This window comes from Mizuhopecten yessoensis, unplaced genomic scaffold (genome assembly GCF_002113885.1).
Source record: "Mizuhopecten yessoensis strain PY_sf001 unplaced genomic scaffold, ASM211388v2 scaffold10323, whole genome shotgun sequence".
Taxonomy (NCBI): Eukaryota; Metazoa; Mollusca; class Bivalvia; order Pectinida; family Pectinidae; genus Mizuhopecten; species Mizuhopecten yessoensis.
This window is the reverse complement of record NW_018408489.1, coordinates 401480-415378: the sequence shown is the minus strand read 5'-3', so window position 1 is coordinate 415378 and position 13899 is coordinate 401480. Positions and strand designations below refer to the sequence as shown.

Sequence of the window (13899 nt, the reverse complement as noted above, 5' to 3'; positions counted from 1 at the left end):
ATTAAAGGATTGGTTGGTAGTTTGCATCACGTCAACACAAAATATCATATACAGTAAATGGTAAGCGCTTTAAATGAACATGAGGGTTTTGGGAAAAACCTTACCCCGTCCGTTGTCGCCTTGTACCTGGTACCAGGTTTTGGCAGACATTTTCTGTTTTTGTTCACCCTGAACCTAAGTCTTGGTTTAACGTTTTCTCGCAGAGATTAGAAAGTATTATGTGTTGTTGATTTCTCCTTGTCTCTTTGACAATGACTCTGTAACTCTGTATATAGTACCAGGTATTGACTTCACTTGTTATTACCTATGTACCAATGTAACAGTTCGTGTTTGAGTTCACATTTCGTGTGATTTTTGAACTGAAATAGAGATATTCTTTTTGCAGTTTTGATTAATGTCAAATAACTGTCAATCGGCAGTACCACAGACAATTGTCTTTTTAATCGTCCTTAGCCATGTAAGTTACATTTCACATCTTCGAAAAATCATCAAGGGATGCGCTACCGATATCTTGTCTTCCGGTATATATGTCATCGGGAGTGAAACCATTATATTTCAAAGATGGCCTTATCGCTGCATCCTTAGTAATTAAAAGAAATACAAGAGCCAAATAATATTGAAATTAATCATAAAACAATCTAAAATGAAAACATCAATGCAACATTTCAAAACATTGGCTTCAAAAACGTAATCCTCTTGTTTACATGATCGTGAAGGGGAGATAACCGTGGTTATGTGATCGAGAAAGCTACGTATGCGTTTTGTGCTAATTTCCTCGTGGAAGTTGCAGACTTATGTTGTTTTTTATTCTGACTTATTGCCAGATTGCCCTCTTTACGTCGGGTTGTCTAGCAGAAACACAAACCTAATCTCAGAGAAACAAAAACTTATTCTGAGAGAAACACAGACTTATTCTCAGATTGTCCTATATCCGTCTTCGTGGAAGAAACACAAACTTATTCTCGGAGAAGCAAACCCTTATTCTCAGGAAAACAAAAAGTTACTCACAGGTTGCCCTCTTTACGTCAGGTTGTCTGTTGAAGAAACACAAACTTAATTTCAGAAAAACAAAAACTTATTCTGAGAGAAACACAGACTTATTCTCAGATAGTCCTATATTCGTCTTCGCGTTGTCTGTTACGACTCTATTAAAGACACCGTATGTTGTTTTAGCGTATAAATTACACCATATGGCGCCTCGCCAGAGATGATACTGCAGTAATAAATAGCTGATGATCTGGCTGATGATAACATCGATGATGGATGTGCGAAACAGAATGCAGAAACACGGAAATATAATGAGGATGAGTTGATCGTCCCAGGAATTTACCGGGTCAGCTGGTGGCTTGATAGGCGTCAGTGCTTGTCAGTACGCTATGTGTTACTTCATTTCTTGTAAATATACGCTTACCACGTTATCAGGTACGGCACACATTCAGAACTATATCGAAAGCAGAAAGCACCTAGAATGCCGGTTTCTTTATGCATTAGTCATAGTTTTCAGATATGAAATAGCAACATCTTAAGAAAATTTTGAATTTTTTCCGTATTTTTTTCCCACTTAAACTGAAAAAAATTTGTTAGAAGATATTTGAAAGAAATGTTCCTTGAGTCGATGGTTAGGTATCCAGCATGATGGAATTCGGCATCAGGTTTAGAGGCAATGTGTTACTTACTGTGGGTGCTAGTTTGAGAAATCAGGCTTTGAATTTTGTGATGCAAGTCTGAGACATAAGTTTTAAAAACTATTTTTGTGTGTAACTTAAATACAAGAAAATATGTTTAGAGGGTATGTTTTGAGCGGTGCAAGTCTGAGAAATCACGTTTAGAGGGTATTTTTTGCGAAGTGCAAGTCTGAGAAATGCGATTTCGAGGCTATGCTCTGTAAGGTAAAATGTCTTTACTGATGTCTATGTATTTAGCATTATTTTGAACAATAAAACACATAAAATGTAAATTTGTATTATAAAATATTTTAAAAGGGTTGATATGCACTAGAAACTAGCAACAAAGACATTCTAGGATTTTGGTATAGTAGTGAAGTTGCCGGAAATGTTACTGTAAATCAAACGCCCTAGTTTAGCGCAAAGAAAGAACTTCTCCAAGTTAGTAAAACAAAGTCTGAAAGAGAAGTAAACATGTCGAAACTATACTACGTATACTCCTTTTATCTGATTAACTGTCACAATGGCCTCCACAGAAAAAAAAGGGTTGCGATCTCTGAACTCACATCAAAATAATTTCTTTCATCCTATTTACATCTGATTTACTCCACCACTTAACCTGAGTAGATATATTGCTCAGAAATGTCCGAGTACAATAAAAAATATTTGTTTGCCAAAGCGCCCTTGGTGAAATAAACGCGGGAATATATTTCACTTGACACGACGTCATGACCCTGACACCATCAGGTCACGATGTAATCTTTATCGTTTGGATGTTTGAGTTTCACAGTTAACTCGTATCTAATCCAAACATTCCGTGAACGTGATGACAACACAGGGATTGTCTCGAATTAGACAAGGCAAGCATAAACCCTGCCTTGTACCTAGGACCGTCCAGAGGAAAGAGTGACAGAAGCGAATGCCGATGAACAGTTTCATTCTAAGAAAGAGTTTTGGTTGTTTGTGTTTTAAGTTCTTTTAACAGTTCTGGTCAATTAAGGACGTGTCAGGTTCTGACAGTGTCGGAAAACCGGAGTGCTCGGAGAAAAGACAATATATACAATATACATCCTCGAATTGTAAGCGAAAAAAGTAGAATATCTCAGAAAAAAAGAACAAGTCTACAACTTTTGTAATAAAAGGACAGAAACATATGTATATGAAGTATAAACGTCTCTGATATTAATATGGCCATTTTTTCGGTTTGTGTTACCGAGAAAGGACACAAAACGGGGCTTAGATTTCAAGTTCGTCCATATTAGAACTTAAGAATACCACGTCGCTGAATATGATAAAAATGTGATGTTTTTCACTGTCGTTATGATGTGGGAGGCTATAGTTTTTCTTCATATTAAATTACCTAAGTAATCAATGTCTGATTGTACACTACACATGTTTGGGTTATCAGGTTTTCGTGGTATACATTAGACAACTTCCCTTTCTGCAAGAATACATTTAAATTTGATTTAGTACTTATTGTTTTTCATGACAATAATCTGAGTAAAATACGTATGTTGACTTTGATGCTATAGTAGATATTTTCTCATGCCACCTATGACAGAATAGGAAACTATTATGTGGGCAGACTTTATATATTGTTATGATAAATAGGTCTTCTGGCGTAAATTTTTTAAACACCTATCACATTTTTTAAAACGCAACAGAATTTATAAACGTGTAATATTAATTCTTTTTATGTACGTTTTTGATGCAATCTGCCCCATAACACGACAATGTATAAATATCGACGGTAATTTATTCAGAGTATGGTGTAAATTTATTCAGTAGAAATGTTTTGATTTAGACTTGAGCAGAATTTTTTAAATATTCTTTTGAATATCTGTCACCAGTGTCTGTGGGGCGATGTTTATGTGCAGCGCTAATGGCAGGACGAGCCGGTACAGGAGAAATATGCACCATATACATACCTTATAACAAGTCATTAAAATAATGTCTACATATTCAGACTCATTTTACAGTGTAAGAAATATTTATCTTCATACTGACCTTTGAACCAAATACCGCCGGAGTCAGAGAAAATCTTGTTATTATTGGGGTTAGAGGTTGGTTCTTCTCAAACGTTTTCAAATAAAATTAATTAGAAATAAATTTTATATATTTGGTAATTAGCTCACCTGGTCCGAAGGACCATGGTGAGCTTATTGCCTTACCGCAGCGTCCGTCGTCCGTCGTCCGTCGTCCGTCAACTTTTCCTTTAAAACGCTACTAGTCATGAACGACTGAGCAGATTTTGACCAAATTTGGTCAGAAGCATCCTTTTGGGAAGGGGAACAAATTTTCTTTAAATGGTGGGTCTGGCCCCACTGGGGGCTGAGGGGCGGGGCCCAATAGGGGAAATATAGCAAATTCTTTAAAATCCTTCTTCTTCTGTAGAAATGAAAGGATTTGTCCCATATGTGGTCTGAGGCATCCTTGGGTGAAGGGGAACCAATNGTGAAGGGGAACCAATTTTGTATAAACCTTGGGTGTGGCCCCCCAGGGGCCTGAGGGGCGGGACCCAATAGGGGAAATATAGCAAATTATTCTTTGAAATCCTTCTTCTGTAGGAATGAAAGGATTTGGTCCATATTTGGTGTGAAGCATCCTTGGGTGAAGGGGAACTAATTTTGTATAAACAGTGGGTGTGTCCCCTCTGGGACCTGAGGGGCGGGGCCCAATAGGGGAAATATATGTATAACCTTTATAATCCCACTTCTACCGTAGGGATTAAGGGATATTTTCCTAATTTAGTCTGGAACATCCTTAGGCAAAAGGGACTCAATTTCGTATAAACAGCGAGTGTGCCCCCCCCCCCCTGTGGGCAGAAGGGAGGAGCCCAATAGGGGAAACATAGCAAATTCTTCAAAATCCTTCTTCTTCTGTAGGAATGACAGAATTTTGTCCAAATTTGGTATGAAGCAGCCTTGGGTGAAGGGGAAACAATTTTGTGGGTGTGGTCTCCCAGGGGGCAGAATGGCGGGGCTCAATTGGATAAATAGAGGTAAAACCTTTAAAATCCTCTTCGACCATCGGGATTATGGGATTTTATCCTTATTTAGTCTGGAGCATCAATGGACCAAGGGGATTCAACTTCGTATAATTGGTGGGTATGACCCCTAGGGGTGGGGCTCTGATCTTTCTGAAATTTCATATGTATTTACAGCACCTACTTCATACCAATTATTTTAAACATATTCAGGTGAGCGATACAGGCCCTCTGGGCCTCTTGTTAAAAATATGTAGAATAGAGTTCTGGCCTCGGTTTATCAAAGGTCGTGGTTAGTGAAAAAAATCAAATTGTTGTCAGTAAGAAGTTAACTCTTACCAGCCTTCAGTGAACAATCGGAGTCTGCTGTTATTTTCACGTTTACTTTCAAAATGGCCGGCGTTGATTTTACAGATTTAATGAATGGTGTTTCTCAAGGTTGAGTCCTTGATCCGATGGAATGAGAATGGCTAAGTCCGTGATTGGTATTTATTTCTCATGTTTTCAACTTGTTGATATTTTCTTTATACATTTTGACTTGTGTTTTATATTTGGAAATAGCTCAAGACATTACATATCCGTTTATATGTAGTGTTTTACACCATATGGTCTGTAGTATATTTGAACTCCATGGACATCGCTTTCGTTGTATAATGAAGGTATATGCGTATCAGGATCAGAGCCCTTGAATTTCAAGGATGGGTCTTAAGATATTATTAGTAATAACATATGTGTAGGTGAAACACATTGAGTGGTGTTCAGGTGTGTTGGCTCTGTTTAGTCCTGAATTATATAAAAAGTACAACATAGGGCTCCCACGACGTGTGATAACGATCTAGATTTCTCCCACTCAGACACACAAATGGAATACCATTACACACCCAATGGCGACGACATGGAAAAACAAGTTAAAGTACACGTTATCAGGATAAACAGATACAGAAAGGTTTATGCATGAGTGTATATATATAAGTAGGAGTTTAATTAGTATAATCAGTATATACACGATTAATTCTATAAGTGACACATACATGCATATTCATGTCTAAAAATAGATCACTGAATTGTGCAGGTATAAAGTAGTCATCTTAACCTACTTTCACATTCCTGATACTTTGTGTTGACACTTGTATGATCATATTTTAAATCAATCTCTGTACCTGTAATTATGAAGTGGTCATCTTTACCTACTTTCACATTCCTGATACATTGTGTTGACATTGGTATCTTAATGTTTTAAGATTTAATGACATAAGGAGACCTATCCTTTCCTACTTTCACATTCGTAATTCTTGGTGTTGACAGTTACAGCTTGTAATTGCGGGTTCACAGCTGACGTCATCAGCATGTAATCTAAAAAAAGCTTGCATGATTATTGTTTCTTATAGCGTCAAGGACCTGTGATATGCTTGATTGATAGAGAAAAGTTGGGAACAATAAGGAATAGATTCCCCCCTCCCGTTGTGAAGCCGATTGGACTATTCCGTATCTCAACATTAATGTCGCCCTCAAAAATATAGTATCCAACATACATTGTCTCTTCTTTGTTTAATATCAGTTTAGTGATATATTTTTTTTTATACATTTTGACTTGTGTTTTATATTTGGAAATAGCTCAAGACATTACATATCCGTTTATATGTAGTGTTTTACACCATATGGTCTGTAGTATGTTTGAACTCCATGGACATCGCTTTCGATGTAATGACGGTATATGCGTATCAGAACAGAGTTTTAAAGTGTCATTTAAACGTACTTTTTAATGATAAAACATGGTTGGTTGTCCTATATAACTGAAGTCTCGGTTATCTGCCTGGCTGGTAGTGTATACAAAAATGTCATATCTGTCTCCTCAAACACTGGCTATAGCGGGACAATCGGATTAGGGGTGGCTGGATCAACGAGACTCTACGTACAATGAATAATACAGTTTATGAATAAAATACCCAATTGCTTTAAATTATTGCAAGTAACAACAATCTGGGAAAAAAATACGTCAGTCTTACAATTGCTGGCTGATGGCGATCCTATTTCATCTCGTTTGAGCAATGTCTATTTCAAATGACAGAAAACAAACGTAACACGAACGCACAGTGTATTGGGGGGATGTGTAATATAATGTTGATATTTTAAAATTGACTGATGTGTGTATGGATTGCTAGTTTAATTATTATTGCCGAGGTACAAGGGATAGGTCCTCAACTTTAGTGCCTAATGTTCATAATGGGCGATCGGGTGGCGCACCCGCCGTTCACCAAGACGGCCTGGGTTCGATTCCCCGATCGGACATGGAAAGGTATGGAGTGATAATTACCCGACGACCACGTAGAATTTCTCCGAGTACTCCAGTTTCCTATGTACATTTAGACCCCCTGCGCAATTATCATCCGGGCTAATAAGACTTATTTGTATAAGTTTATAAATTTGTTTCGCAATTGTTGTAAAATGAATAAACTTTAATAATTAAACGTTCATAATAGTTGGTTCATTAAATACACAAATGGTCGTAACTTTAAATTCTGAAGCATGGTTAGTAAATATATGAGGAAGGCGAGCGAAATAAAAGTATGTAACTTTTTAAAGCATATAAGTGGATCCTCTCAAATCATTTCTTGATTTAGAGCATCGTGAAAGTATTAAAGGAAAAAGCCGCTAGATGACTCGATAAATTTGGGTATATTTTCACTGTAAGTTTTACTGATGAGCATTTGACCTAAAGTAAATAGTGATACGAGAAAAATTGATGTTGTAATTTGTTCTACATAATTCTACACTCAATTTACAAAGTTACATAATAGTTCAATGGGATAGGCTTGTCCGCCCACTGGGTAACATGAATCACCCTAATCGGCTGCTCATACAAAAAGATATTACAAATAAAAATTAAATTCTGAGAATTTGCCAATAACACCTTATCAAAGGTTTATCAAGCTATTATGGTTTCCAATTTATTAAAGATTGCATGCTTACCAAAGTATTTAACGCGTTGAAAGACATTTAAGTCTGAGATGAAACGCAACGAGAAGGTGCATTCTCTGTAATTGTAGGGAGGGGCTCCAGACCTCAGGGGTAGCAAACGTTTGCTTTAAATTAGAAAAGAAACAAACATGAAAATGTATTTGGGTATCAGTGTAAATTATTGGCGTGTGTGTATAGTGGTAGGTAACATTTAACAGGTGCGAGGTATCTCTTCTGACAAAAGCTCGGTCAGGTTACTTTTACGGAAATTCTAGAGTATAGAACTTTTATCGAAAAATATATGAAAAACGAACGCTTTATTCATGAAGTTTCCTTCTTTTTTTGTAGCAACACTATATATTGAGTAATTTTGTGAGTGTTAGACAGTAAACGTGTGTTGTTTTTAAATTTTGTGTCTGGTTTAGAGTATCACAACCGATCTTGTACTAGAAATAAACTATACAGTCAAAACAAAATATACCAGTAAGTTAAGGTATATAAGTCTAATGTTACTCATCGCTCATTGTTAAATACAACTACGAACTATAGTTTCCATACTGACTGTCGGTATCGAGTGCACGTGAGTCATTGCTCGCAATTGCACCTGGTGATTTGACTCTGATTACAGGTAAATACACAACTGATCAAGCATAGATTGATGAATGCGTGCTTAAAATCTTTGCTATTTATTGACTTTTTAATTTCGCTGCGTTTCTTCTTCTTTCTTCTTCTTCTTCTTTTGTGAAATGGTTTCCGGAGTTTCCGATTGGTCATCAGACATGGCCGCCGTGACCTATATTTGTTTGATACATTTATGGTTGGACGCCAAGGTGAAGCCAACGGCCCCTCACTCTTATCTGATTTTACTTCCACTTAGTATGTATGGCAATGCTAATTCTGCTAATCGCACCATTTGCGACTACAGGAGTAGTTAGGGTTCTTTTTAACGGTCCCCGTGTCATTTAGAACTTGTTTATTTTACAATTGCTTTATTTCATAGATATCAGAACGAGTATCTTAAAATCTCGTCAAATGACCCCTTAAGGTGCTTGGAAAAGTCGACTCATATTCGTCAAAGTCATGTGACGTTACCGGTATGACGTAAGTTTGCACCTGTACGATCATGTTCAAATACGAATATCAATGTTGACTGTTGATTTGACAAACAGTTGCCAGCTAACAGTTTTCTAGTGTTTTAAATGTTTTTAAGCTTTCGAAATCCTTTAAACTGTCATTAGTTTGAAACAGTTATACTTCAGTTTCGGATAATTTGTCTTATCACTTAAACTTTAAAGAAGTGCATGTATTTCATTCTAACGAGAAACAGATGTGCACGTGCATTGCGTGCTAACATTTTAGTGTAAACTAGAGAAGTCGGATAACGGTCTGATAAATTGGTTACGACATGTGTACTTGGGAAAGACAGTTTCCCATTGAAATGCAGACTCGGTAAAATTTACAGTGAGGCAGCGATTACTTTGACCAGTCTACATTTGAAATGGCTTCAGAAATTCTTGAAATACCGGTTTTGACGAGAGATGTTATGGGACACTTAAATGATATGACATGATTCAAGTTTCAAGGAACTTAAAAAAAACAATCTGCTGGTGTAGACACGACTGTACTTACAAACTCGGCTATTTTACATTACGGTGTATTATATTGCCATGGAGTCGAAATAATTCCTATAAGATTAAGTGTTTAGAAATATTTTTAGATACAGATTTCTCTCAAACCTTGTATGCAAATTATTTCGAAAATATTCATTTATCCTAATTCAAATGAACCAGGAGTAAATTATAATTGTAAGGCATAGTGTGCACTTCTTTTGTTAATTCAAATCTTCGCAAGTTAGTCAATAAAATCGATTGATCGATCACTCACCGACCCACTTACTCACACACTCACTTACTCAATCAGTAAGTCAGTCAATCAATCAGTCAATCAATCAATCGTAATTAATGAAATTGCCGCGCATTAGATGAAGTAAAATACAGATTATAGTTATTACAATGATGTTACCATGTCGGTATTGTGATATATCATACAACATCACCGTATTTTCATTTTCATATATAAAAGAACTACCGCGAAACTATCGCGAGAATGTATACACATCCGCGAAAAAATAGTGAGTTGTAGAATCTAGACTTATCCCTTTGCAATGACACTGATTTTTGGCGATTCCCCTTTGAATGACTATTGTGAGGTTTTAATTTGCAAAAGAAATACTAAAAACTTCATCCATTGTCACATATGTCTTGATAAATATTTGCGAGATTTTGCGATCGAGTCATTGCGCGAATTTGCACGAATTTATCGCATTTTACGAAATATATGTGTGTCATGATAAATGTTAGGACTAAGGAGAGGATGTTGGGATTTAAAATATATTTAAATATTTAATCAGACCCCTGTGATGAAGTTGTATCACCTACATCAGGCCCCTGTGTGACAGAGGGTAACCTACACCAAACCCCAGAGGTTAAGAAGGGAATTCATTTGTATCACCTACATATGCCCCTATGGTGAAAAAGGGTAGTGCATATGTATCACCATCATCAAATCCCTGTGGTAGAGAAGTTTTGTATCACCTACATTAAGCCCCTGTGCTGAAGACGGGTCACCCAACACCAGGAGACTGTGTTGATTACAAACACCTACTGGAGAATGGAAATGGCCCGCCGTAAACCAGTAGCTAAGAGTCTCTATCAGAAATAACCTTTTAATGGACTCACTCCATTATCGCATCTTCCAAGACGTGTTTTCACATAACTGTCACTTGTACTGATAGTGCATAGGGCGCAGACAGGTCGAGTTCTTCATGGCGTGAAGGTCGTACTGCTTGGTCAAAACCTAGTCAGCGGTCACTGATCATACATAAGAAAATAAAAAATCAACGAATAAATGTTATATTCAATATCGTATTAATGATATATAGGTCTTTCAATTAAATCTTCAATTCTAAAAACAGGTTTACTAAGCTTTGTTAGCTTCACGACATTTTATTGTTAAAACCGAAACAGATGAACGTATTTACAACAAACTTATATGATTTGATAGTTAATAAGTGTGCAATGAGGTTAAACTTTTGACGATCAAATACTCTTGTGTCTGTGGACATTTAAGTTACAAAATATTCAATAAAGCAATAACTCCACATATCGGAGTAAGCCATGATTATTGGTACAGCTATTGTACGAAAAGTCTTCGTCAAGCTGACAATGCACAGACAGATATCAAAGCTGACTCTAGGCAGCGAATATAGAATTACATTTTTTTTTATCTCACTTACACATGCATTTTGCGTATCTCAAATTCCGTGTTTATCACTGTTTGGTAAAAAATGTATTCGTGAAAAGATAATGCAGACTACAAAAATAGCACTATAATCACAATTTAATCATGACGGATTCTCACACAGTAGTGACGTATAATTAGAACTTGATATTTTAAAGATGACTAAATATAATCCTGGAGTCGAGATTCTCGTTGTCTTTTTAAGGATTGGATGATAATATTCCAAATGCATTCCCCGTGAATTAAAATCTAAATGCTCGTCGCGTTTTCCTGTAAAACGGTTGAGAAAAGTCAGTGTTCCATCACGTGGTTATGGCTTTAAGCTCTCTCCTTTACATTCCATCAAGTTATTTCAGTCGTTTTTTGCCGCAATTTTCACAGATTTTTCAAAATTGAAAGGCGGAGATGAATTAATGGGCACTTTGAACTTCTGTGAATGGCAATTAATTTGCATCCTCACTTACAACAAGTGTCTACCAAATATATAGCGCATTGAGTTCATTATCTTCGAGTCAGGACGAGTTATTGCCCTTCTACCTACATATAATTGACCTATGATGTTAGAGTTACGTCCCTTGTGTTATAGTGAACGTAGAGTTTTTTCTTTGCTCAATTCGATACTAATATCAAGTTTAGTGAATACTGCTTGTATCTTATTTAATCATACCAATGTTATGTATAAATAGTATTATTAATCTAAAGATAATGACTTTGATGGCATGTTAACATTATCAGTTCCTGGTCTTTGTTACCCAATGTATTAACTATTGTTTCACCAATATAAAACTTTGGTATATTTTTGTGTAGTGCTTTTGGTTCTAAAACGAATGTTGTTCTGTTTTAGCATATTACCACTTGCCGATGGACGCCCTTGACGGAACCTCCTTGGTGAACCCCTCCGGACTTGATGCGCGTGTGTATGGTAACCCCACCCTCACCCGAGGAGCCCTAAATAAGGCGCTGGTCCTAGATCGAGGCCAGTGGATACAGGTCAGTGGCCCCGGACATCGCTACGAGTGCTTCGGTGACCTTGAACTCTGTTCAAAAGGTAGGTTGGTGACCTTGTCGTCATTTTCAATTTTTAAAACATATTCTATTGTAGAAAACATATCATTTCGCTTAAACATGCCAATATATTCCCCTTGCTGACATTTTGTTGATATTCGTTGTATTTACAATTGCACTGCAAAGTTAGGATTCTCTGTTTGAGAGATTCACACAGTTTGTCTTATAGTTGACTAGTGAGGTCCATATTGTTCCAAATGTTTGAAATATCTTAGGGATTTGTTTATCACATTTTTAGAATTATTCTTTTTGAAAATTATTTTACTGGTGCTTTTTTATGTTTCTTGTCTGTATAAGATATTTTAAATCCCTCAACATTTAATTCAAATTTTCATAAAATACACTAAAACGAACTATTCCCGTTAAGTTGGCTTTACCCGACAACACAATAACTGGACAATGTTTTTCCGAATGGTATCACCTACTCGTTGAGATATTATGTAAGGTGTTAAAAATAAATTGCCTTCTTGTATTCTAGGTTACACCCTCGGTTTGTGGGTCCACTTTAAAAACGCGGGCAACACCAAAGGGGTTTACATGACGAACGGCGGTCATGACGCTGAGTCGCACGGGATCGCCATGACCTACAAAAAAGGTCTTCTCGAGTTCATCTTCAAGAAGAAAAATGGCCAGACATGGATTGTCAAGTCTGACAACGTTTTGTCTGATAAATGGTATCACGTGTCAGTCACGTGGAAAGAGAATGAAGGCCTCAGTCTCTTCCTGAACGGCGAACCTGTAAACAAAAGTCCGAACCCCCAGCAAAGGTAATAAACGTGTAGCCAAATAAACTGTAAGTGAGGTGCCCCGTAGCCAAAATAGTATTTGCCTAAGATGGAATTAGGAGGGTTTCTTTTGGGTATTATGGATAAGGTACAATAAAGAGACGAATTTAATCTGCTGTCTTTCGGAAGGTATCTAGACTTTTCTCTTAACTCTCTTTAAATGTCCTCTCTCTGGTGACGCTCATGTCCCATGACGTCACAAAAAAAACCTGCATATCTGTTGTTGTTTTTTTCTATTTCGGTCGGGTTATGAGGCGATAATTTCAGCTGAGATTAAGAAAAGTTTGTCTTTCTATACTACAAACAAAACAAAACATGAACTACACCATCGATTTCAATATTCAATACGATACGTAAAACGAGATTTTCAGAAAAAAACGCACAAATGTTTCATATTACATTGTAAAGGAAATTGAAATATCGACAGACAATACCAATGTGGTCAAATGTTTGAAAAAGGCGATTGAAGTAACCGCGGAGTTATATTTCACCAAGAACTGTGGTTTTGACTTCTATAACGGTATAGTAGATAGTACAAGGGTTATCGGATGACTGTCAATGTAGACTATAAACATAACGTACAGCACCTCCAATGGCATTTTACAATTGTATCTGCATACTTTTATATCGATCGCTATTTTGTTACCAGGGCTGCCGCAATATCACGTACAAACAACAACTTCATTGTCGGACATGCGCAGGGCAACCTTGACAGTTTCATTGTGGACGAACTCAAGTTCTGGTCTGATTTCAAAACGGAAGAGGAAATCAAGGAGATCGGTGAGCATGGGCGTGGTGTAATAGGACATTCCTAGAAGCTGATTTACCTTAGAGTTATTGACACCTAAACGCAGATAGATGTGTTTGTGCATTTTATGATAATTTTAACAATGATATTTAATATACATTGCATTAGTTTCCATTCAAATGAAATTTATGAACAGGGTATAACAAAAAAAAGAATCATTTTGGCAGAAGAGTTTCATAAATTCAATATAAAATGGAAATTCAAGAAAGAACCGGGTAACTTTCATGAAGTTCCTTTTTATCACACGATCAAATTTTGCGAACACACATTTTTCTATGCCATTCTTGAATTTGAATCCTGCAATCTATATCTTTTGTCTGCATGGTTGTTACA

General features: G+C 36.6%; 1 protein-coding gene across 2 annotated transcripts in view; it reads left to right on the top strand.

Annotated features, from left to right (window-relative positions):
• Positions 1-13899, top strand: part of LOC110460117 — an 85253-nt gene that overhangs the window by 33530 nt on the left and 37824 nt on the right. For both annotated transcript variants that reach the window (XM_021512851.1, XM_021512850.1), the window contains exons 2-4: positions 11753-11956; positions 12452-12740; positions 13408-13538. In XM_021512851.1, the coding sequence (XP_021368526.1) occupies positions 11753-11956; positions 12452-12740; positions 13408-13538 (624 nt within the window). The remainder of the gene's footprint in view (positions 1-11752; positions 11957-12451; positions 12741-13407; positions 13539-13899) is intronic.